The 25,282-nt window shown below is 44.3% G+C and overlaps 1 protein-coding gene across 1 annotated transcript in view; it reads left to right on the top strand.

Annotated features, from left to right (window-relative positions):
- The window catches only part of Sgk3 (serum/glucocorticoid regulated kinase family member 3), a 109,132-nt gene that overhangs the window by 46,629 nt on the left and 37,221 nt on the right, over positions 1–25,282 (top strand). Inside the window, exon 2 of the mRNA XM_051159316.1 lies at positions 20,677–20,893. Within this exon, the coding sequence (XP_051015273.1) occupies positions 20,816–20,893 (78 nt within the window). The 5' untranslated portion in view covers positions 20,677–20,815. The remainder of the gene's footprint in view (positions 1–20,676; positions 20,894–25,282) is intronic.

Below are 25,282 nucleotides of genomic sequence, written 5' to 3'. Positions count from 1 at the left end.
CGAATGGTTATAATTTAAGCTGAGGGTGAGTATTCTTACCTGTGGTCAGCACCCATGATTCCTTTCCCTTCCTCCCTTTCTCGCTCCTGCTTTTATGTTCTCATCCTAGCTCCCCTCTCTCCAGGGTCTCAAGTAGCTTAGGGTGACTTTGAATTGGCTGTGTATCTGAGGATAACCTTGAATCTAATCCCTTTGCCTTCACCTCCCGAATCAAGTCCACTTTATCTATCCATCTGTCTATCGGCTGTTTGGCCTTCGAACTCACGGTGAGCCAAACCTGCCTCTCAAATATTGATTGCAGACTGAGTGCTACACCATGCCCTTCTTAACAGTTTTTAAAACGAGACGCAGGGGGCCTGAGATGGAGGTTAGTAGCTGTGTTATTTTCTCTGCCCCGCTGAATAGGATCCTCAGTAACTCTTTGCACGTGGAACACCGAATTCGTGTGTAACTCCTACCCTGCCGGGATAGCAGAAGTGAGCCTTGTCAAAGATCTCACCTCAGCTGGACACGGGGAGAGAGTCCTTGACTTTCCACCCCAAGCCTCTTTCCTCCCTTCCCTCCTGTGTGCCTGCCTTCCCCACTGCCCCACATCTCCAGGTCAACCCCCACTCAAGGGGAGGGAGGGGAGGGGAAGAAGAGTCTGGCTTTATTTACTCAGGGCCTCTAGGGATGCGGTCTGCGGAAACTTTGGTCAGGCGCCAGGTGACTGGCGGGGGCAGGACACGGATGGGGTGGGGTGTCCGCCGGCAGGCGCCCTGGGGGCAGGTGGAGAGGCCCTCTCGGCTTGGATGGCGCAGCAGTGTGGCGCTGCCAGCTTTCCACGCGCCAAGAGAGCTAGGTCCCCCAAGGTAAGCGGGCAGGCCGCAGAGCGAGCGCGGTGGGAACGGAGGGCTGGGGATCACAGGTGTGCCCCGGCTGCCCAGCGGGACTTGCGCGCGCGCGAGTGGGGCGGGGCGCGGCTCGTGGGCGGGCCCTCGCGGGACTGCTCGCCGGCCACTCGCCGGCCCCTGCAGGAGCTGGGGTGCTGGCCACCGCACTTGCTCCGCAGAGGGAGGAGGCTTGAGTGGTTCCGCAAACGCACCCTGTACAAGCCCCCAGAAATCTCAGGTAGCGTACCGTTTTTATTTTCCTTAAAATACACGGGTGGTGCTCGCTTCTGGACGTTGACTAAGTGTTGTCGGCCAGAACCGAAAGGTGCGACTAGTCAGGGACTGTTAAGAGGGTTCCAGAAGGGGGTATGGCTTGGGGATTAGCGCGCAGGCTTCTGAGTTGAAATATCTGAGCTCTGGTGTACTTATTAACCAAAAAAAAAAAAAAAAAAAAAAAAAAAACATAAGCGGTTTGCTCAGCTTCTGTGTGCCACGGCTTTCACGTATATAAAGTGATGGTGATGGTACTGTAATCTTACGGGATTGTTGCAAAGATTGGGTTAATACCTAGTGCCTGGCAACGAATGTTGGTTATTTTCGCTCTGCATTCTGATGAGCATGAATCTCTAAGGTTGTCTGTTGTCTGAAATGCTCGAGGAGATTCCTGTGAGACAGTTTGTGAACTGTGTCCTAAAGGTTCTTCTCTCTAGTACTAAGGGGTACTCTGGTTGATCATCAGGTTGTTTCAAATCAGTCCCTCTCTAAACATTGCAAACACCTCCCTTTTTCTTCTGTTGGTGCTTGGGATGGAAACACCCACCCATCTCTGGCACATATGCTGCCCATGAACTAAAAGTACACTCTGTAACTCGTCAACCTTAGCTTTGGAGGCTATTCTAAAAGATGGATGAAGGAAGATACTTTTTAGGGCGAGTGTAACCCATTTGTTTAAAAGCAATTCTGATTCTTTTATCTTCTTTTAAAAAGTTATTTATTTATTATGTATACAGTGTCCTGCCTGCATGCCAGGAGAGGGCACCAGATCTCATTTTAGATGGTTGTGAGCTACCATGTGGTTGCTGGGAATTGAACTTAGGACCTTTGAAAGAGCAGCCAGTGTGCCCTTAACCTCTAAGCCATCTTTTCAGCCCCTAAAAGTAGTTCTTAAGACTTGGTGCAAAGCTCATGCTGTTTGAGGTGAGTGCTTATTTTGTTCGGTGCCATTGCAGAAGTGCATAAAGCAGAGCACCCCAGAGTAGGTAAGCAGACAGCTTCTTGAGCCGTAGCTTGCCACATGGAAACAGGAGTGTAAGAGCCCGGAAGCCAGAGGTGGTTACAGGTCTGAGCAGTTTGGAGCCATAGACAGGAGGGTTGCTGAAAGTTCAAGGCCAGGCTGTGTTTCACAAGTTACTTCAAGGCTAGACCTTGTCTGAAAAAAAAAAAAAATGGCAAAAGGGAAAAAAAATCTGAAAAGTTAGTCTTGCTGGTCTTTACAGATGATGTATTTCAAGACCCAGAAGCGATAGATGGCAGAGCTTAGAACTCGGCTCTGCTGATCAGCAAATTTTAAAACCAAAGGAAGATGGGAGTTAACTGTTGTTGTTTTGGACGGTTTTACGGTGCTGTGAGTTTTCTTCCCTCAGCAGCATCCTGGTTGGTAGTTTAATTGCATGATTCATAGTCATTCTTCACCACCTTTGATTTAAATCACAAGTCTGGAAGTTGCTGCATCAATTATTGCTTTGAGAACAAGATGATTGTCTTAAGCTTTATACAAACATGTTCCAACAGGGTTTTGCTTTTGTTTTTCCAAAATGCAGCTCGGTTCTCTGTGTAGAAGGTGGAACCAACGTAAATAAGTTGACCTCATCACCAGTTCGTTATCAGTGGTGAAGTTTTCTTGATCCGGCAGGATATGGTCAGGAAGTGAGACCCAGAAGGCCAGTCCTGAAATGCGAAGAGGGGTTATGTGGCAATGCAGCTGGCAACTTCAAAAGCCTTCCAGAGTAAAATTACTTTTGAGATACTGGTGTGTAAGTTGCTGACTTCCCGGCTCTGTGCATTGCTTACTCCCTCACCTCTGGGTATTTGCTCAGATGTTTCCTTCTTATTTAAAATTGCACACAGCCCCACACTTCCTATAATATATACTTACCTGTTTGTATAATTACTTATCTGCTGTCTGCCACTGGAGCGTAGCTTCCATGTGCCTAAGTGTGTTGTATTCCTGCTGAGTCCCAAGTGCCTGGAAACAGCACTTGGTCTGAGTAGATATTGGATGTGTCGCTTTGAACAGAAATTTCCAGCACAACTGTTAGTTACTTAAGGTAGTACAGCAGCACTTTGCCTTGCTTGCCTCTCCACTCTGCTTTCAGTGTTCTTATAGTCCAGGGATAAAACTTCAAGATAATGTTTAATTCCCCCATACCCTGTGCTCTACAGGCAAATAGCTAAGGTTGTTTTACCAGGTCCCCCCCCCCAACAAGCCACTCCCTCTGTTGTTAAGCCCTCTGCGTTCTGTTCCATCTAATAGATCTACAGCCTGCAGTTCCCTTTTTGAAGTCTCTCAGACTTCACTCAGCAGAGTGAGAAGCCATGCAGGCATTCATTTTCCTCCTACATGGTGAGCTCAGCCTGTATCTCCTACAGATAAAAAAACAGCGATCCCAACTTAGGCTTTTAAAATATAAGGTAAGGTTTTGGTGGCAGTGCTTTGTAAAATCTCAAGATGAGTAATGATTGCTTTATTATAGTTCTGTTTTCATTAATGACTTGGCTGCTTTCCTTAGTGTGAGCAGGCATTCAAGCAAACTGACCTGAAGACCTCTGCTGCCCTTTTGGCTTAAAGTGTTTATCCTCCCTCAGTGGGGGGGAGACAGACGGACAGACAGACAGAGACAGTGACAGAGACAGAGACACACACACACACACACACACACACACACACACACACACTCCCTCCCCCCACAGCACCCCAGACACTGGATGAGTTAGTTCACTTGGTTTGCCCTTTCTGAGAGTTCTGATGCCAGCTTTCTCAGAAACGGACCACAATCGTCCTTGACTCCAGATTCTCTTGAGCGCTCCTCTTTTCTTCCAGACAGGACATGAAGGATGCATACAGAGTTTCGATGGTTTTTACTTCTGTACATTTTTTCCAGTTATTTTTAAAAGACACACGAGGCCCACATACTTACTTTGTAAGTTATGTGAACTCAAGTTCTGAGAGACCTTCCAACCCTTAAAGGGGGCGCTTCACAGCTTGTTTTGAGAGTGGGGATTTAGATGGCAGGAAAATTGAGTGGGAAGTAAAAAGAGATGAAAACATTGAGTCTGTGTTTTTAAGAGAGTGGGTGTAGGTAGAGCAGTATAGTGATGCATAACACAAGGGGCGGGTTTTCCCCCCATATATCAGACAGACTGCGCAGAGCACCATCTTCAGCTTTGGATTTTCTTGTGGAGCATGGTTCCTAAGCTGTGTTTTGTTTTGCTATCTCCAGGCACTCGCAGTGCTGTTCCTCTGCTTTGTTTTCTGAGCTGGAGGGGACTGAACATTCTCTTCTGTTTGGCTCTGACTTCGCACAACATAATTTCTCTCCGTGTCTGTCTCCTCCCCACCCTCAGATATGGTCTCTCTGTAGTCTAGGCTGGCCTTGAGGTTACAGCCCTCCTGTTTCAGCCTCTCTGAGTGCTGAGATTACAGGCACACTGTGCCTGGCTTCATTATTTTTAATCTTAAAAACATGTTCCTACCTCTTAGTTTGTTTTCTTGTACGTGTGAAGAAGATACATCCCGGAAATTTTATTTCATCTGAGGAATGTGGTCACTAGGACATACTTGAGTTTGTTGGTAGTATGGTTTTTGTTTGATATCCGCATTTGGGCTAACTAAGTTTTTTTAAATTATACATTAAAATTGTGTCCATGTAATATTCCAATTGAGTCATTATTTTTATTTTACTTGTGACCCTGTCAGATATAAACTTGATTCCAAAATTTATTCAAAGGCTAAATGTGGCGGTGGTGCAGACCGCAGCACTCAGGAGGCAGAGGCAGAACTCTGTGTGTTTGAGGCCAGCCTGGTGTACAAAGTGAGTCCAGGACAGCCAAGGCTACACAGAGAAACCATGTCTGGGGGGAAAAATTATTCCAGAAGCTGAGATAGGAATATTTGGAGTTTAAGACTACCCTGGTTTTGTCTGTCATTCTTTTTAAAGAAACACTTCAAACATTTCTGCCAATTTTTATGTTTTTCTGTTGCATCCCAAACTGGGCTGGTTTTGTTTGTTTGATTTTTGTTGTTGTTATTTCTTTGTCTTTGATGGAGTATGTATTAGCCTAACTTTGTTCTTGAGTTTGAATATGTAGGCAGACATAGATCTGATTTTTTTTTCACCATTCCTAGAATGAAGCTTGCAGTTACTAATGTAAAAAGAGTTACTAGGGAAAACTATATATAAAAGTTTTTATTTTAGACATTTTTAAACTTTCAGTTAAAAGTTTATGTATTCCTTTTGGTAGTGGTATAGTTACAGGTCAGGAACTGACTCATGTAGTATAATTTCACTAAGTCACATCTGTAATCCCAGCACTTGGGAGACAGAGGCAGGCAGATTGCTGTCAGTTGGAGGCCAGCCTAGTTTACAAAGTGAGTCTAGGACAGCCAAGGCTACACAGAGAACCCTATCTAGAAAAACAAAAAACAAAAAACAAACAAACAAACAAAAAACCAAACAAACCAAACCACCCAAAGCATTATGACTTAAATATGTAACTGGCTATAATTTAGTGTACTTTGGGGAATATCTTCAAATGTGATAACCAATAAAGTTTACTTCCAGGAGAAAATTTTGAAAGCAAATACTTATTTTGGTGTAAACTTTTATTTATTGTACCACTTAAGTATCTGTGTTTACCCAAATTTCCTTTGTCTTTGAGCTGCCTTTGTTACGGGTGTTAACAAACAATAGAGTTGAGGCACAGACCAAAGTAAATCTGTATTTCAAGGCAGAGTTTATTAAGATACCTTAGCCTAGTGGTGTGCATAAGGAAGGAATGATGACGTAAAGAGGGAAAAGTAATGAGTTGGAAGACTGAGTAAGCAGTTAGGAGGCTCTGGTCACTACATCTTTTTTCTAATTATTATTAATTCATTCATATTACATCTGAATAGTTATCCCATCCCTTGTATCCTTCCATTCTTCCCTCCCTCCCATTTTCCCCTTACTCCCCTCCCCTATGACTGTTCCTGAGGGGGACCTCCTCCCCCTGTATATGCTCATAGGGTATCAAGTCTCTTCTTGGTAGCCTGCTATCCTTCCTCTGAGTGCCACCAGGCCTCCCCATCCAGGGGACATGGTCAAATATGGGGCACCAGAGTTCGTGTAAAAGTCAATCCCCACTCTCCACTCAACTGTGAAGAAACATCCTGTCCATTGGCTAGATCTGGGTAGGGGTTCGAAGTTTACTGCACATATTGTCCTTGGCTGGTGCCATAGTTTGAGCAGGACCCCTCGGCCCAGATCCGCCCATCATAATGTTGTTCTTATAGGTTCCTATCACCCTGTGGATCCTTCTATTTCCCCATTCTCCCATGCTTCTCTCACCTAGAGTCCCAATAGGATGTCCTCCCCTCTGACCCACTTTCCTGCTGAGGGAAGACTTTCATGGGACATGCCCCTTGGGCTAGTGTCCAGATATAAGTGAATATATACCATTTTGGTCACTACATCTTACCAGCCCACTTAAGCATCTAAAATTTAGCCACCAGCTACAGTGGGAGGTGGGGTGGAGGCTGGATTAGACTGGAAGCCGGTTGAAGGTAATTGTTGAGTTTGTGTGGTTTGTGTAGGAGGGAGGAGGAGCAATCCTCCTGCCTGAGATCTTGCAGTCTGCAGCCACAAACCAGCTTTACTTTCCGCCTCACCCTCTGCCCATGGTCGTTGCCCTTCAGGTGTGAAGTTCCCTGTGTGTTCACATCAGCCTGCAAGATGGGCTCAGAATGAGCATCTGAACGGAAGCAGTTGGGCAAACAGTACAGCCCCATTGTGGTTGGGACCCCAAGATAGAATGACCTTGGGAGGTGAGACGGACAGGGCCCTGCCTTGCCCTCTCTGTTACATCTGTCCTGTGGGTTCTGAGTCAAGTGGTGGGTGTGTTCCATGGAGAACTTAGGCTACGTTGCCTCCTTACCTAGCAATTCTAATTCTAGAAGGGAGTACAAGGGGCTCTCAGTGGCCACTGTGCCTCTCTCTTCACTCTTTTTCCCTCCCTACCTATCCTTAATAAAATAGCCAGTTTCAGGGAGTAGGCAGCCTCTCATGGCTTCTTCCCCTGAGGCTCTTGGACCCTAATCAAATGGATAAATGCATACTTTCATTGTGTTAGTTCCAGCTATATGCCACTTTTCATTAGCACAAATCAAGAACAGTAAAGGTGCCTCTAAGGAAAGAAAACAAATTTAGGGAATATTGGGAAAGGCTCTGATAAGAGAACAGGGAAAAATCAAAGAGGGGGTGGGAGCAGGCATTGAAGGAAGGATGTGTTAGCAAGGAAAACAGGAAAGGTTGTAACTGATTCATCGTGGAGCTCCCGGAAAGGGAAAAGGAGAAGGTTACTATGTGTCTTTCATCAGGATCCTGTTAGGTTTTAAAATCTGTTCCCTGCAGACCTAATTTGCCAATGGGACAAAGACTTGCTTTGTTTCTGTGGAAATATTTCAGATAGGAAGTAGCCAATTGGTTTGCAGTTAGAAACCCTTAGAAAGATGCTTTCAGTTCAATTTTATTTTATTGGTTTTTCGAGACAGGGTTTCTCTGTGTAGCCTTGTGTGGCTGTCCTGGACTCGCATTGTAGACCAACCAGGCTGGCCTCCAATTCACAGGGATCCACCTGCCTCTGCCTCTCGAGTGCTGGGATTAAAGGTGTGCACCACCACAGCCAGCTCAGTTCAATTTTAAAAGCTGCTCATCTTGTTTCCTACTTAGAAACGATCTTCTCCTCTGCCCCTAATTTTCTAGGTGAATTAGGGTATGCTTTTATTATTCAGACTTCTCATTCTCCCTGTGTCCAATTTTAGCTTCCTACTCAAATTAGAGGTAGGTGGGTATCCCGTCTGTCCATAACTGTAACCGGCCCCCATTACTACCCTCTCCCAGCATAGTGCTTCACTTAATCAGTTGATAAAACCATCATAACCACCCAAAGGGATTAATTTACATTAGGGTTTCTCACTTGATGTAATGTGTGGATATGGACAGGTTATAATGCTGCATTCTTTTATACTTTCATACTTTTCTTTTTTAAAAAAAGATTTATTTATTATGTATACAGTGCTCTGACTTAATGTACACCTACACACCAGAAGAGGGCATCAGATCTCTTATTATAGATGGCTGTGAGCCACCATGTGGTTGCTGGGAATTGAGCTCAGGACCTTTGGAAGAGCAAACAGTGCTCTTAACCTCTGAGCCATCTCTCAGCCCTACTTTTCTACTTTTAAAGTTCTGTACTCCACCTCTGTCTCTGCACCCTGCTGCCCTTGCAGCCACTGATATTTTTATTGTCCTGTAGCTCTGCTTTGAACTCTTACTTTCAGTCAGATGGGATCGCACAGGATGGAGCCGTTTCAGACTTGTATCTCCTAGTGATGGGTGTTTAAGGCCACCCCCACCCCCATCCCATGTCTTCCTTTGGCTTAACAGCTCATTTCTTTTTAGCATTAAAAATATTCCGTTGTTTGTATGTATCACCATTTATTAATCCAGTCACCCACTGAAGGCTATCTTGATTGCCTCTAAGTTTGGGCAGTTACAAATAAAGCTATTCTGACATCCATTTACAGGTTTATTTTGTGTGTGTGTGTGTGTGTGTGTGTGTGTAAAATTTTAGCTTTTAGGTTTTGTTTGTTTGTTTTGAATGAGACAGTTTATTAATTTAGCATCCTTTGCTCTCATCTTCATGTTGGCAGCTGCCACCTGCGTGGTGATTCTGTCCTGATCCCTCTGTCCCTGAGGTGTTAGCCTGTGGCCTCCATCTTGGTCCTTTGCTACCATTTTCAGGTCCTGGATGGCCACACTGTAGGAGCTTCTACTTGTGTCCTTTTTCTTGGTAATGGAGCCAACTCTAGCCTGCCCTGAAGGTATAGGTGCTGTACAGTGAAAACAACTCTGTATAGAGGCAGTTTTCATGATAAGGAGAAAGCTCTTTATGCTTGGCCAGCTTGGCTTTGCTGCCCATTTAGGGACTTTCTGCTTCCAGGACTTTCTGGGAAAGGCTGCCAGAGTCCTGACAAATGACTACTGGATTGTGTCTTTTACAGTAATTCTAGGCATTGTGTGGCCTCCATGCTGCCAGCTAGGGAAATAGGCTTATCATCATTATCATCATCATCATCATCAGATTTATTTGTATAGTGGTGTCTATGCACAAGTGTGTACAACCCCCAGGGAGGCCCAAAGAGGATTTCAGATATCCTGACACTGAAGTTATATGCAGATGAGCGGCCCAGCCTAGGTGCTAGAAATTGTGCTCAGGTCTTCAACAAGAGCAGCAGATGCTCCAAACCCCATGTTTTAGTTTTGTAAGACTCCCATTAGAGTGTCTTCTGAAGTGAGTGGGAGTTCCTGTTGCTCCTTCCTCAGAGCGTCTGGTGGTCTAAGTTTTCTGGGTATTGGCCATTGGTATCACTTACCTCTGCTCCCTTCTGCTTCTCTCTCTTCTTCCTCCCCTCCCCTGTAGTGGGGATCTAATGCAGGTCCTTGCATGAGCTAGGGAGCATCATATCCCAGCTGTATCCCTGGAATATTATTTTATTTTGCATCTTTGCAATGATATGTTATGAAGAATATCCTTTCATATGCTTATTTTCCAGCTGCATAGTTTATATTTTCTTTTAAATTATCTCTGTCTGTCTCTATGTTCGGTTGTTTGTTTGCTTTGTATCATCTTGGGTCTTTAGCTGCTTTGGGCATCCTTGTTCACAAATAGCAGTTTCCAGTTCTGTCACACTGCAGACATTCGTAGCTTTTCCAGCCTTAATCCTTGCCGTAAAATGACTCTCTTCACTTTATCATTTAAGAATGGATACTGACAATTCATGAGTGTGTCTGCCTTCAGATACGGTATGGTTTGCTAGGCAGTATTGCACCAGTCTTTAGGATCCCTGAAGAAATACAGGCTTTAAAGGCAGACCTCTACCAGTGATTGAATCCCCTACTTCCTCCTCTAACTCCTCCTCCCTGGCTAGCAGGAAGTCCAGCCCTGCTCAGCTGTAAGCTGCTTTATTGGCATACCAGGGACAACTGGGGAGTAGTGTTCACACAACAATGAGACAAAAATAAGAATTTAAACTATACAATAACCTTATGCCTGCAGTGTATTTTGATCATATCTGTATCATTTCCCCCTCCTTTAACTTTCCCCAGACTCTTCTGAACACATCCCCCTCAGTACTTCATGGGTTTGGTTTGTTTTTAATAACGCACTGAGTACAATTAGTGCCACCTAATACACACGTGAATGTGTGGCTGTCCACTGGAGTATCAACAGTCCATCAGGTACATCCTGCCAAAGAAAAATGACCATCTTCCAGCAGCCATTAGCAGCCAATAGCTCCTCAGGTGGGGTGGGTGGGGCCTCATGAGCTCCACCCCCATCCATACTGAAGTGTTCACTGGCTCCATTTTGTTCAGGTCTTTGGTGTGTAACTAGAGTGGCTATGAGCTCCTGAGTCCATAGCAACGCCGTGTCCAGAAGACAGCATTTCATAGCACTCTTTGCCACCCTCCAGCTCCAACATCCATTCATTCTTTCTGCTCCTTCCTTTGTGATGCTTGTTGAGTCTTCAGGTGGAGATTGGTCTGATGTCCTATTTAGGGTTGGTCATTCAACTGTCAGTTATTATCAGCATTTTGACCAACTGTGAGACTCTGCTTTAACTGCTGACCTCTGAACGCAGAAGGTTCTCTGACCCGGGGCTGAGAGCAGCACACCTCGGTGTACATAAACATAGTTTAGGAAGTATTTGAATTTAGAAAGTATTTGCCTACTTAGCAAAACAGCAGTATTACCTCCTCTACACTGTGACCTAAGCCATGGGCCTTTGACCAGTTTTACAGTTCTGGGCATGAATTTCTGAGAGACATGCTCTCTGGGTCTTGTCTGTTTTATAACCAGCCCTTGATTGCCCCATGATAAGGCCCGCACTCAGCCTGTTTTGTACCAAACTCTTGGTTAGGTGTTTATGTGGCTTGTTTTCAGAGGGGAGAGACAGGGGTGCAATGGTGCTTCCTCATCTCTGACCCTTCCAGGAGGCAGAATCAGAAGCAGGCATTTTCTGCAAGGTTTGTTTTCTGGAACTTGGTTGCCTTCCAGATACCTGGGATGCTTCTAAACTCTGAAATCTTCACAGATGAAATAAAAGAAGATGATGAGTGTGCAGGGACACAAGAATTTGAGAGATGTGGTGGGTGTTCTGTACTCTTGGGTCAGCGTACTGTGACCCATAGCTGTGTGATTACAGCCTAGCTTTCTTCTTCGTCTGTAAAATGGGCATAATGATGTTTGCCTCAGGTTGCTGTGTGTACTTAGGACAGCCCCTGTGTTAGTGCTCAGTAAACACCAGTTTCTGTGTGTGTGTGTGTGTGTGTGTGTGTGTGTGTGTGTGTGTGTGTGTGTGTCCGCCTATGCAGGTGGAGTCTAGAGCCTGAAGCTGGGAGTCTTCTTCAGTTGTTTTCCACTTTGTTTATTGAGGCAAGGTCTCTCACTTGAACCAGAGCTCATTGAACCTGCCTGTCCAACTAGCCTGCTTGCTCTGGGACTGGATCCAGGATTCGATCCGTGTTTTTGGAAACACTGGTATTACAGTCAAACTGCTACTCCTTCCTTCATTCGAATAGTGCTGGGCACCCACACTCAGTCTCACAACAAGTGTGTTGTCCGCAGATTGCTTCCTAGCCCCCAACACTAGTTTCACAACCTCAGCACTGACATTGGAGCAGACCTTTTTTTGTTTTTGTTTTTTTGCTATAGGGTAATCCTGTGCGTCATTCCTGGCCCCTCCAAGTATAGACCACTAAAAATACCTTCAGCGGTTGCCAAATTGCTCCCCGGTGAGAGCTGTTAGAGACTACTTACTAGCTGTTGTGTTGCCCTGCCGCATTAGCTGTCCCTTTTCAGACCTGGCTGGCCTGTGACAGGTCTTCTTTTTCTCACCTACTTTTTTCCATCTTGTTGGCCACAGCTGTGTTGACGATGAGTGGATAGTAAGCTTAGTTTTTCCACTGTGAATTGGAATCTTAATGACTTAGTCTCAATGGAGTCATGCCTCATACGCCACAGTAGGCCAGCTGCCCCCAAGAACAACTGCACAGATGGTCTTCAGCCTGCTGGCAGAGTGAAGGGGCATCCCTTTCATGGTGTTTTCGTCGTCGTTACTATTATTATTTTAAAAGCTAATACCATCGAACTCCAAAACGTAACCATTTTTACTCCCACACGACCAGAATGACTTTCCCTGTTCTTTCCCAAAAGTTTTCCCGTTTGCTTTTTAAAGAAATTTTTGTTTTGGTCAGTCCACTTTTCATTCCACTCTGTTTGTGTCATCAGAGAATGTTTCTTCAGAATTTTAATTGCTGGGCTTTTATGGAATAAGAATTAAATTCATGGTGAAACTAATGTTACTTGTTCCTACTTCTCCTTTTGACTACTTAAAGGTAGGTTCATGGAAGACAGGCACAGTGGCATACTCCTATGGGCCCAGCTACTTAAGAGGCTGAGGTAGGTGCGGTTACTTGTGGCCAGGAGTTCAAGGCCAGCCTGGGCAGCAAAACCCTGTGTCACACGCACACTTTACAGGTCTCCTCCATTGGTCCTGTAGGAAGGACTCTGTAGAGTGCATGTGCATATTGTAGAGACACTAAGGTAGATGGATAAAAAAGAAACCAACACCAGACCATCTTGGTTTAAATCCTGTTACCAGTGGAATCTGCCACTTATCCCTGCACACAAAGTTGAGCCATCCAGATCTGCCCAGAGTCAGTTATGCCTTTACTATTCCGAGTGGAAGGCTGCTTGTACATACACAGTGGTTTGATTTGGTGACTCAACTAGTGCCCTGTTAATTTCCTGTTCCTGTTATCAGCCTCTTGAATGTCCACAAAGAGCTGTCTGATCTCTTCCCAGGCCAAGTACCAAGCCGGGAACCACATGGACAGTAGCTGTTGGTAAATGCCAAGGGTCCATAGCTTCCACTCTTCTCTTAATGCTTGTCTGAGAGACCTCAAACCATCCTTACCTCCTGCACCATTTCCCGCTCTGGAGTGTCACAAGACAGAGGCTCAGGGGAGAGCTCAGCTTTCATCATTACAGCACCGTTTTATAGAGTAGGTGTCAGTAAAAACTGGCAGTTCTTCTGGGTTTCTCAGTAAGTGGGTCAGAGCAGCCCATCTAGACACGAAGTGTTGGTGGTTTTGCTTGTGTCTCACTTCTCAGAGCAGTGAAGCCCTAGGGAACATCTGTCTAGTAGATTCCCCCAGCTTCTATGACATTTCCTCCCATCCTCTGTGTCTGGGGCTTCCTGTTTGCTTTTCCTTGTTCACTGGGGCCAATTAAGCTAATGTCATCGATGTGGTGGCCTGTAGAGTCAACATGATTACGGTCTCCCTAGAGCAGTGGTTCTCAACCTTCCGAGTGCCGTGACCCTTTGATATAGTTCTTTGTGTTGTGGTGATGCCCAACCATAAAATTATTTTCATTGCTACATCATACCTGGGATTTTGCTACTGTTAGAAATCTCAATGTAAATATCTGATAGGTGACTCCTGTGAAAGGGTCATTCAACCCCCAGAGGGGTTGAAACTCTCAGGTTGAGAACCACTGCTCTAGAGTCTGGACTATATTATGACCACAATGCAAATGCAACTCTCTGGTATGACAGTGAATGGTAGGTACTGCTCTTTCTGTCTTGTGATAGCAAACTGCATCTTGCTGTCTCTGCTGATGCTCTTAGAAAAACACCATTTATCAGGTCATGAGCCGTATACTTGCTCTCAGGGACTAGCCCAACAGTCACCATCCCAGCGTGCCTCATCTGGGCTTGCATCTGGAATTGGTAGCACCACCTGCTTAGATTCTGGCAATCCATAGTCATGTCTCAAGATTCGTTGTGCTCTGGCCCAGCTAAGCAGGCAGTTGTAAATGGAGATGTGATAGGATTCAACACTCCTGAGTCGTCAGCTTTTTGGTAGTGATGCTGGTTTCTGAACTCACAAGGGAGAGTGGGCGGAGTAAGGATGGAGTGGTTGGTCCTAAGGGTTGTAAGCCAGGAACCAAATGGGCTGTAGCTGCTGACAAACTGAAGGCTCAGCAACTCTTACTCCTCTCTTGATGCTTCTCAGAGCTTTGGACAAGGCTCTTTCTCCTGTAATAGCCTTTCTGGTAGGATGAGGATCCAGTGTGTGTGTGTGTGTGTGTGTGTGTGTGTATACATATATATCTATATATACATATATTATGTATTTATATATTTCTAGTAAAATTCTAGAACAAGGGAAACAGACACAAGAGGAATCTATGGTTCCATGGACCCACCAAGATTCAACATTATCTTTTACACCATCTTTAGGAGCTCCACTCTGACTAGAACACAGTGTCAGTTCAGAGATGGTGTCCAATAACCTTTGGAAGGGTTTCCTGTTTCCCTTTCTAGAGTGGATATCCACTCTGAGGTGGCTGCAGGTCACTCTTGGGAAAGGCCCTGAAGAAAAATCAGCAGCATGTGTTCATGACCTTTTCATGGGTCACAGTGATTCTACATTGCATTCAGTATGTTCTCAGTTTGTCTTAAACTTCTTTGTAAGCTCAATTGGGCGATGTGATAATACAGAACAGTGCGAACATGAGTCAGGGGAAATTGGTATCTCCTTGGGAAACAACTTGAAAGGGTCACATGGAGGATGGGATGGGGAGGCATTGGAAGTTCGCATGTCCTTAGAGGAGCAGTTCAGGTAGCTTTGTTGAACTGGGAAGTTCACGTGAGTGGAAGTGGAGGCCATCGTCCTGAGCCTCGCTCACCTTGCCCAGAGGCTTGCATATATCATCCAGAGTCTGCTTCCCAACACGTGCCCTTACATTAGCATCTGTGACTACATGGGAGCATGTTTAATTGTCCTTCACCACTCACCATTAGTTTCTGGCCTTCATTCTTAGTCCTGTCTGCTGGCAGCTATAAGAAATTAAAGACTCTATGAAGCAGCTGCATTCAACTAGTCATTTGCTTTGTGCACACCTTCAGGGATAGCTGGAAATAACCTCAGCCCTTGTTAGGATCTCTGAAGTCAGCACTTTCATTAGCCACTTGATTTTTTTTGTTTCTTTGTTTGGTTTTTTTTTGTTTGTTTGGTTGATTTTGTTTTTCAAGATAGGGTTTCTCTGTGTAGCCTTGGATGGCCTAGACTCACTTTGTAGACCAGGATGGCCTTGAACTCACAGAGATCCGCCTGCCTCTGCCTCCCGAGTGCTGGGATTACAGGTGTGTGGCATCATGCTTGGCTTCAGCCACTTGAATTTTTAACATTGCCATCTATTTGCACTTATCCTGTGACACCTTGCATGCCACTGTGCGATCCTCTCCCTCCACAGAAGGGTTATTACCAATATGTGTCCTGTTGTTTTAAGCCCTTTTTTCCCCCTTTTACTAAAAGTAGATTCTTTTATCATTTAATCTATTGCAGTTTCCCCTCGCTCTACTCCTTTCAGTTTCTCTCCACCTCCTCCCCCATCCGGATCTACTCCTTTCTGTCTATCATTAGAGAGAAAAAAAAAGAGGTTTCTAAGAGATAACAGACAAACCTAACTAAATAACTAACTAAATAAAATATACTAAGATAAAAACAGAAACCATCATAATGAAGTTGGACAGGGCAGATCAACAGAAGGAACGGCGCCCAAGAGAGATCACAAGAGTCAGAGACCCGTGAGTTCTCACCTTCATAAGTCCCAGGAATAATAAATTGAACTATAATTATGCACAGATGACCTGGTGCATACCCATATAGGCCCCCTGTGCCTCCTGCTTTCGTCTCTGTGAGTTCATTTGAGTTAGAAGGCCTTGTTCTCCTGGTGTCCTGCGTTCCCTCTGGTTCCCTTACTCCTCTGGCCACTTTTCTGTGGGGCTCCCTGAGCTCTGAAAGGAGAGATTTGATGGAAACATCCTATTTAGAGCTTTGTGTTCCAAGGTCTCTCTCTCTTTCTCACCCCATATCTGACTTACATCCCTGCATTAATTCCTACCTGCTGCCGGAGGAAGCCTCTCTGATGATGGCTGAACAAGGCTGTGGATGTATCAGAGTATCATTAGAAGTCACCTTATAGATCCTTTGCTTTTTGTTTTTGTTTTTTTGTTTGTTTGTTTGACCAGTAGTGTTTGGTTTTACCATAGATCTCTGGGCTATCTAGTCACTGGTTGGTCACCCAAGCAGTGTGGGTTCTATCTCACAGATAGAGTCAGAGCAGCCATTGGTTGGTTACTCCTACACACACTAGCTTTGTGCCACCATTGCTGTAGCATATTTTGCCAGCAGGACAGATTACAGATCAAAGGTTTTTGTGACTGGGTTGGTGTGTATTTATGTTTTTCTTTTGGTAGACCACAGAGTGTTTTTCCATAACAAAGACGTGGGTATGCAGGTTTTGTAGAGGTACCAGCTGGGCCTCTCCAAGTTGTATGAGTTGTTTGGGTGTTGTCTTCAGCGTGGGTGGGGCCTTGCTGTGGGTTTGCGGAGAGCAACCTATTGTCCTGGCGACAACCTGGGTTGTTTGGGGATTTCCATGGGACCTGTTGGATGTAACCCAGTACCAGTACTGGAAGCTTCACCTGGTGACAAGAGAGTGCCGGTTGGAACTCCACTTTCCTCATTATTTGTAGACTATTAGGATCACCTTCATATATTTTAGGAAGTTTCCATTACACAAGGCTTTTATATTATCCCTCAAATGCCCCTCAATACTAGCTGTCCCTCCCTGTATTCCCCCCATCAATAACATCTCCCCTCCCCCTCCCAAACTTCCTGTTCCCGTCTGCCCCACCCCCACCACCTCATCAAGATTATTTTTTTCTAGTTCCATGTATTCGCCTGCAAGTTTAACAGAGACATTATTTTTAACAGCTGAGTAATACTCCATTGTGTAAATGTACCACATTTTCTTTATTCATTCTTTGGTTGAGACACATCTGAGGTTCTTTTCCAATTTCTGGCTATTATGAAAGAGCAGCACTGAACATGGCTGAGTAAGTGTCTTTTTGGTAAGATGAAGCATCTTTTGGGTATATGCCCAAGAGTGGTGTAGTTGGGCTTGAAGTAGATGGATTTCTTTCTAACGAATTGCCATATCGATTTCTGTAGTGACTGTACCAGTTTGCACTCCCACCAGCATTGGATGTGTGCTCCCTTGCCCTTCATCCTCCCCAGCATGAGATGTCACTTGTGTTATTGATCTTAGCTATTCTGACAAGTGTGAGATGGAATCTCAGAGTAGTTTTGATAAACATTTCCCTGTGGCCAAGGATATTGAACATTTTTATATCTTTTTGTTTTGTTTTTTGTTTTTTTGTTTTGTTTTGTTTGTTTTTCGAGACGGGTTCTCTCTGTGTAGCCTTGGCTGTCCTGGACTCACTTTGTAGACCAGGCTGGCTTCAAACTCACAGCGATCCACGTGCTTCTGCCTCACAAGTGCTGGGATTAAAGGTGTGTGCCACCATGCCCGGCCTTGAACATTTTTAAAAGCATTTCTCTTTCATTTGAATTTCGTTTGTTGAGAGTTCTTATTTAGATATGTACCCCATTTTAAAATTGGATTATTCTCACATACACCTTTCCTTGTTATGTAAACCTTGCTCTACCTACTTAAAGTTGATTGGCTAATAAAAAATGCTGAAGCTTGGGATTTGGCAGAGGAGAGAGGGGAGTTGTTAAGGTTTGCAGGCTTAGGGTTGGGGACCGTGAGGGAGGTAGAGAACACAGGTGCAGGAGGAGGAAGAAGGAAGAAGTCGAGGCGGGTTAATGAGCGTGAAGAGAAGCACATGGCTGCATCGGTGTGGATGGAGGGAAGCAGTGCCGATGGCAAACATTAGCAATTTGGGGATCATGAAGGGAAATAGTGCAGATAGGGATGATTGAAGTAGGTGGCCTGGGATGGGGGCCGGGAAGCGATGAGGATAGTTTAGAAGGTTAATATCTGCTCAGTCCCAGACAACACGAGGCTGTTCTAAAATACACCAGGTGTCTGTGTCTTTATTGATTGTGATGGATTAGATAATACTGCCATAATAATTATAGGCCAGTTTAATAATAGACATTATTAGAATTTTTGTATTTTCTACAACACTTCTCCCATCTGTAGGTTGCTGCTCTGTCCAAAATGGTGGTGTCCTTTGCCTTACAGAAGCTTTTCAGTTTCACGAGGTACCACTTGTTTCTTGTTGATCTTAGTCTGTGCTAAAGACAAACCAGGAAGTTGTCTCCTGTGCTAAGGAGTTCAAAGCTGTTCCCCACTTTCTCTTCTATCTGGTTCAGGGTGTCTGGTTTCATGTTGTGGTCTTTTTGATCCATTTGGACCTGAGGTGGTTTTGGTTGTGGTTTTGATTTTTAGTTTTTTTGAGACAGGGTTTCTCTGTGTAGCCCTGGCTGTCCTGAAACTTACTCTGTAGATCAGGCTGTCTTTGAATTTACAGAAATCCACCTGCCTCTGCCTCCCAAGTGTTGAGATTAAAGGTGTGCGCTGCCACCGCCTGGCTCGGCGTAGAGTGTTGTGCATGCTGTAAACATGGATCTATTTGCATTCTTCTACATGCAGAAATCCAGTTTGACCAGCGCCATTTGGTAAAGATGCTGTCTTGTTTTCCAGTGTGTATTTCTGGCTTCTTCATTAAATTTAAAAAAAAAAATCAGGTATTTGGATTTATGTTTGGGTCTTTAGTTCTATTCCGTTGATCAACATGTCTGCTTTTATGCCAGTACCATGCTGTCTTTATTAACTTGAAAATCTGGAATGGTAAGATGACCAGCAGTTCTTTTGTTGTACAGGATTCTTTTAACTGTTCTGGGTTTGTGTATGTGTGTGTGTTTCTCCATATGAAGCTGAGAATTGTTCTTTGAAGATCTGGGAAAATTTGTGTTGGTATTTTGAAATGGATTGCATTGAATCTGTAGATTGCTTTTGGTAAGATGGCTATTTTTACTATGTTAATTCTACCGTCCATGAGCGTGGGAGAGCTTTTTATCTTCTGATGTCTTTTCAACTTCCTTCTTCAAAGATGTGAAGTTTTTATTATACAAGTCTGTTTACTTGTATGGTTAGAGTTATCTCAAGATAGTTTATATTATTTGAGACTATGGTAAAAGGAGTTGCTCTTATTTCTTCCTCAGTCTGTTTGTCATTTGCGTACAGGAGGCTACTGATTTGTGTGTGTGTGTGTGTGTGTGTGTGTGTGTGTGTGTGTAACTTGATTTTGTATTCAGCTATTTTGCTGAAAGGGTTTATAAGCTTTAGGAGTTCCCTGGTGGAATTTTTTAGGGTCACTTATGTATAGTATCATATCATAGCAAATAAGGATATTTTGATTTCTTCCTTTTCATTTTTTTATCCCCTTGATCTCCTTCAGATGTCTTATTGCTTTATTTAAGACTTCCATTACTGTACTGAGTAGTCTGGCTTGGAGACCGGACAACCTTGTCTTGTTCCTGATTTTAGTGGAATTTTTTGAGTTTCTCCTTGTTTAATTTGATGCTGGCTATCAGCTTGCTGTCAATTGCCTTTATTATATTGAGGCATGCCCCCTGTATCCCTAATCTCTCCAGTTCTTTTATCATGAAGAGGGGTTTAATTTTGTCAAAGGCCTTTTCTGCATCTAATGGTCATGTGGTTTGTTTTGTTTTTTTTCCTTTCAGTTTATTTACATAGTAGATTACATTTACTCATTTTCATTTGTTGAACCATCTCTACATATCTGGGATGAAGTCTCTGTGTGTGTCTGTGTGCGTGCGTATGTGTTTGTGTCTGTGTGCATGCGTGTGTGTGTGTGTGTGTGTGTGTGTGTCTGTGTGCGTGCGTGTGTGTGTGTGTGTGTGTGTGTGCGTGCGTGCGTGCGTGCGTGTGTGTGTGTCTGTCTGTGTGTGCGTTCGCGCGCACACCCCAAATGAGGGCATCAGATACTGTGGCGCTGCAGATAAAGGAAGTAGGAAGTTAGTTGTCAGCCTCCTGACATTGGTTCTAGAATTATGGTTCTCAAGCTCTCTCTCTCTTTTTTAAGATTTACTTATTTATTATGGATGGTTGTGAGCCAACATGTGGTTGCTGGGAATTGAACTCATGACCTTTGGAAGAACAGTCAGTGCTCTTAACCTCTGAGCCATCTCTCCAGCCCCCTCAAGCTCTCTTGATTGGCTGCTAATCTATTCCTGCTTGTTTCCCCCCATTTTGTTTGTTTGTTTTGAGACAGGGTTTCTCTGTATAGCCTTGGTACTCTTGGGTCTTCCTTTGTAGACCAAGCTGGCTTGGAACTCATTATCAGTCTACCTGCCTTTGGTTTTTGGTTTTTGGTTGGGTTTCCCCCCCTCCCCCCGAGACAGGGTATCTCTGTGTTAGCCATGGCTGTCCTAGACTCACTTTGTAAACCAGGCTGGCCTCGAACTCGTATCAATCTGCCTGCCTCTGCCTCCCTGGGATTAAAGGTGTGCACCGCCACACCCGGCTAATGCTGTTTTTTAAATTGGTTTTCTAACCATGTTTTTTCGTGTTGGTTAAGGTTCCATGATGGAGTATGAACATTACCTCAGGAGGTTCCCTGTTTCGGATTAGCTAATGGTAACTGCTGAGAACTTGGAAACTTCAGACTGAATTTCTGCATCCTTCAAGACAGTCAATGCAGTGAGTGAGGTTGTACCATGGACTACAAGGAGAGCTGCCCAAGTGTAAGCATTCCCAGCTCTGACGAACACAGAGAGAAAAAGAAGAGGTTCACGGTAAGTGAGGCAGAGAGCTTCCGGAGTAAGTATGGCGAATGTCCCCACCTCACCTGTGTGGTGGTCTTTCCTCACCAGGAGCCACCGCCTCTCCTCTCCACACCTCTAGGTATTACCTCTTTTGAATGAGCTACCCTCACAAAGCCTTCTAAAGGCTAAGTGGTGGCAGCGCACACCTCTAATCCCAGCAGAGGAAGGTAGGTCTCTGTGAGTTCAGGGCCAGCCAGGTCTACACAGTGAAACCCCATCATCATCATCATCGAGGAAGAAAACAGCTTTCTTTGGCTACTATAACAGTAATTCTTTTTAGTGCAGCTTTTTGCCTATTTACCTGTACCTTTGGAGGATTTCCTGAAACTCACCAGCCCTCCTGCAGATGGGTGTGCATAGACATTGAGTCTCTGCACCGTTAGCTTTGTACAAACCTTCAAATGTTGTAGATTTCTGAAGTCCCCAACCCATGTTAACAGCTACTGTCCTGAAATTCCCATAGTGCCTTAGGACATTTATTATTTTCCACCTCATTTTTAAGATGTTTCTCTGTCTTACCTCTTTCTTCACCTTAAAGGTAAAGGTTTTTCTGGTTTTGTTTTAGTGCCACAATATTTGCTGGAGGACTTTATAAACAGTAGATACAAGGACTATGGCTGGTAGTGTTATTGGTGACCATTACTGGAAAACAAACACTTTAAAACCTGTTTACTTGCATGTGTATCCATTCATGTGGTGCATGCACACTCATGTGCCCATAGAGGACAAAAGTAGTTGAGTGTCCTCAGATGTCCTTTGTCACTCTATGCCTATTCCTTTAAGGCAGGGCCTTTCCTTGAACCTGTACTGATGTTTTCTATGTTACTAAAAGCCAAAAAGTCGACAGCAAACCCCTATCTATCTGTGCCTGCCCTCAGCTTGAATTACAGATGTGTGCAGAACACACAGCCTCTTGCATAGTTCTAGGATTCAAACCCTGTGTTCATGATTGCACAGGCAGTCTTTTTAAAGTTTTTTCCCATTTTATTTGTATGTTTTTATATTGATATTTCGTGTGCATGTCTGTACCAACTGGGTTTAGTTCTCTCAGAAGCCAGAAAACGATCCCCTAGAACTAGTTACAGATAGTTATGAGTTGTCATGTGAGTGCTAGGAACTAAATCTGGGTCCTTTAGAAGAACCCCTAGTGTTGAGCTGTCTCTCCAGCCCTACAGTAGGTCATCTTAACCTCTGAGCTGTGCGTCAGCTCAGAGCAGGCATGTCCCTATTACTAAAGTGAAACAGACAATTGTGGTTTGTTCTAGTATTCCAGTTAGTGTACGTAGGATTTCCTGCCCTTCTCTTGGAAAGTGTTCTCTGGTCTGTTCTTTCCTGGAGGTTCCTGACTACTGTGTATCCTGAAGGAAATTGTTTGACTTCAGCTCTGTTGATCACTTAATTTCATCCAAGTAAACATTCCCAGGCTGTGTTACTCCATCATGTTGCTTGAGCACACAGTCTTACTGGGGCTGACATTTTAGTTTATGGAGGAAGGATGTCCACTTTCAGAGTGTGTCTCTCTGGCTCCCCTTCCCCTTTTTTTTCTTTGTCTTTTTTTGAGACAGGGTCTCTCTGTGTACCCTTGGCTGTCCCAAACTCACTCTGTAGACCAGGCTGGCCTTGAACTCACAGTGACCCATCCACCTGCCTCTGTCTTTTTAAGTGCTGGGATTAAAGGCATACGCCACCACGCCCGGCCTTCTGGCTTCCTTCTTGTCGTCCCTATGTATCTTTGATGTTCCAGCTATTGGCTGCTCATTCTAGCAAATACCAGTCTCTTGCTGATGTGGCACAGCTTGGACTTCTAACCTATGTTTTAGCTGGCCTCGGCCATTGCTGAGGTATGCCTGGGTTCTCGTAGGGCACACTGCCAACGCGCAGTGCCTTTGTTCTCAGTATTGTCTATCAGCCTGCTTTTGTACCATCACTGATCTGTAATGGGTAGGTTACTGGATCCTTGTCAGTTGAACCTGGTGACACGTGACACTCAGCTCAAATCCATGTTCACAGGGGAGATAAGAGGAGATGAAATGTTAAGCTTAGCACCCCAACCACTATATTCTGTCTTACTAACTTGCAGAGGTAATGCCAAATGGTAGCTCTTGGTCTCAGGGTTCTAGATGTAGAACCAAGAAACAGTTCCTTGCCTCTGTTTGCCCTTCCTAAGCGCGCGCGCGCACACACACACACACACACACACACACACACACACACCTCCCTGCATTGGTACAGAGGTGGTACAATGTATATCTGGTTATTTATCTCTCCTTATCCTCTAGGCTGCAGGTGTGTGTGTGTGTGTGTGTGGTTTTTTTCAATGATTTATTTATTTAGTCATTTATTTATTAAGTATAGTGTTTTGCCTGCATGTATGCCTCCAGGCCAGAAGAAGGTACCAGATCTCATTACAGATGGTTGTGAGCCACCATGTGATTGCTGGGAATTGCGCTCATGACCAAGAGCAGACAGTACTCTTAACCTCTGAGTTATCTCTTCAGCCCAAGAGTGTGTGTTTTAACAAGATCTTAAACAGTACAGGCTTGTTAATCCATCTGTATAAGCGTATTTTTAATCACCTTGAAGGTTAGCAAGGACCATTATATCTTGGATAAAATAGTGGAGTGTATGTGTCTTTTGCCCTGTTCTTTGGGCTGGTCTGTCCTACAGAAACTCCACCCCCCCACCACCACCAAATTTGGCATGTGTTCCTACAATGTGGACAGGGCATTAATTTAGATGTCCTTTGCTCTTTTCAAGGAGAGAAAGAGTCGGGGAGGCCTTTACCAGGTCCATGCTTTGCCTTATTTCTTCAGAGACCCTGTGCATCTTACTCATAAACTTCCTTCAGATGCCCATATTTTGTTTATTTACTTACTTGTTGTTGTTGCTGTTGTTTTCTAGAGACAGGGTTTCTCTGTGTACCCTTGACTGTCCTGGGCTTGCTTTGTAGACCTGGTTGGCCTTGAACTCACAGTAGTCGGCCTACCTCTGCCTCCCTGAGTGCTGGAATTAAAGGTATGCACTACCATACTCAGTGCTTGTTTACTTATTTGAGGCTGTGGTGTGTGTGTGTGCGCGCGCGCGTGCTTAAAATAAAAACTAGCACCTTCACACCTCACCCTACCTCTTCTACTCTCTGTCCCAGTTACCTTACTTAATTTTTAAATAGCCTTTATCACCACCTAATGTATTTTGTCTTTTTTAAAATATATTTTATTAATTTATTCATATTACATCTCAATTATTATCCCATTCCTTGTATCCTCCCATTCCTCCCTCCCTCCCATTTTCCCCTTACTCCCTTCCCCTATGACTATGACTGAGGGAGATTTTCTCCTCCTGTATATGCTCATAGGGTATCAAGTCTCTTCTTGGTAACCTGCTATCCTTCCTCTGAGTGCCACAAGGTCTCCCCATCCAGAGGACGTGGTCAAATATGGGGCACCAGAGTTCGTGTGAAAGTCAGACCCCACTCTCCACTCAACTGTGAAGAATGTCCTATCCATTGGCTAGATCTGGGTAGGGGTTCGAAGTTTACTACATGTATTGTCCTTGGCTGGTGCCATAGTTTGAGCAGGACCCCTGGGCTCAGATCTGCCTGTCATAATGTTCTTCTTGTAGGTTTCTAGGACCCTCTGTATCCTTCTATTTCCCCCATTCTCCCACGCTTCTCTCACCTAGAACACCTATAGTGTTCTGCCAGCATGAAGCGCCTACATGCCAGAAGAAGGCACATGATCTCATAGATGGCTATGAGCCACCATGTGGTGCTGGGAATTGGACTCAGGACCTCTGGAAGATCAGGCAGTGCCCTTAATCTCTGAGCAATCTCTCCAGTCCCCTCAAACTTTTTCTCTCTCTCATAACTCATTATAGTGTGTGGAGTCGTATTCTGAGACTGTCTTTGGGCTGAATTATAGAAGTTAATTCCATGCCTGCAGATGATACAATGACAGTTCTGATATATAGGCGAGAGGAAGAGATACCAGTTTTTAGTTGAAGTTTTATGTTTTTTTATTTAAGTAAATCTACTTTTTGAATGACATTTTCTCATATCTAGTAGTGGTTATAATTCTGCTTATTTCATAGGATTGTTGATTATAATTAAATCAGGTTGTATATGAAGATATTAGACACATTTGTAAGGGGAGGGGAGTAAGGGGAAAATGGGAGGGAGGGAGGAATGGGAGGATACAAGGGATGGGATAACCATTGAGATGTAATATGAATAAATTAATAAAATTTAAAAAAAAGAAAAAAGAAAAATACTGTGTAAAAGATGATCTGAGAAGAAAAGAAGTAGTAGATGAGTGTTTACTGTGGGCCAGGCATCACTTTCAAAAATACTTTATAATTTCA

The sequence above is a fragment of the Acomys russatus genome, chromosome 2 (assembly GCF_903995435.1).
Source record: "Acomys russatus chromosome 2, mAcoRus1.1, whole genome shotgun sequence".
In the NCBI taxonomy this organism is placed as follows: Eukaryota; Metazoa; Chordata; class Mammalia; order Rodentia; family Muridae; genus Acomys; species Acomys russatus.
Note: the sequence above shows the minus strand (reverse complement) of the source record. Positions and strands in the feature narration are given on the sequence as shown.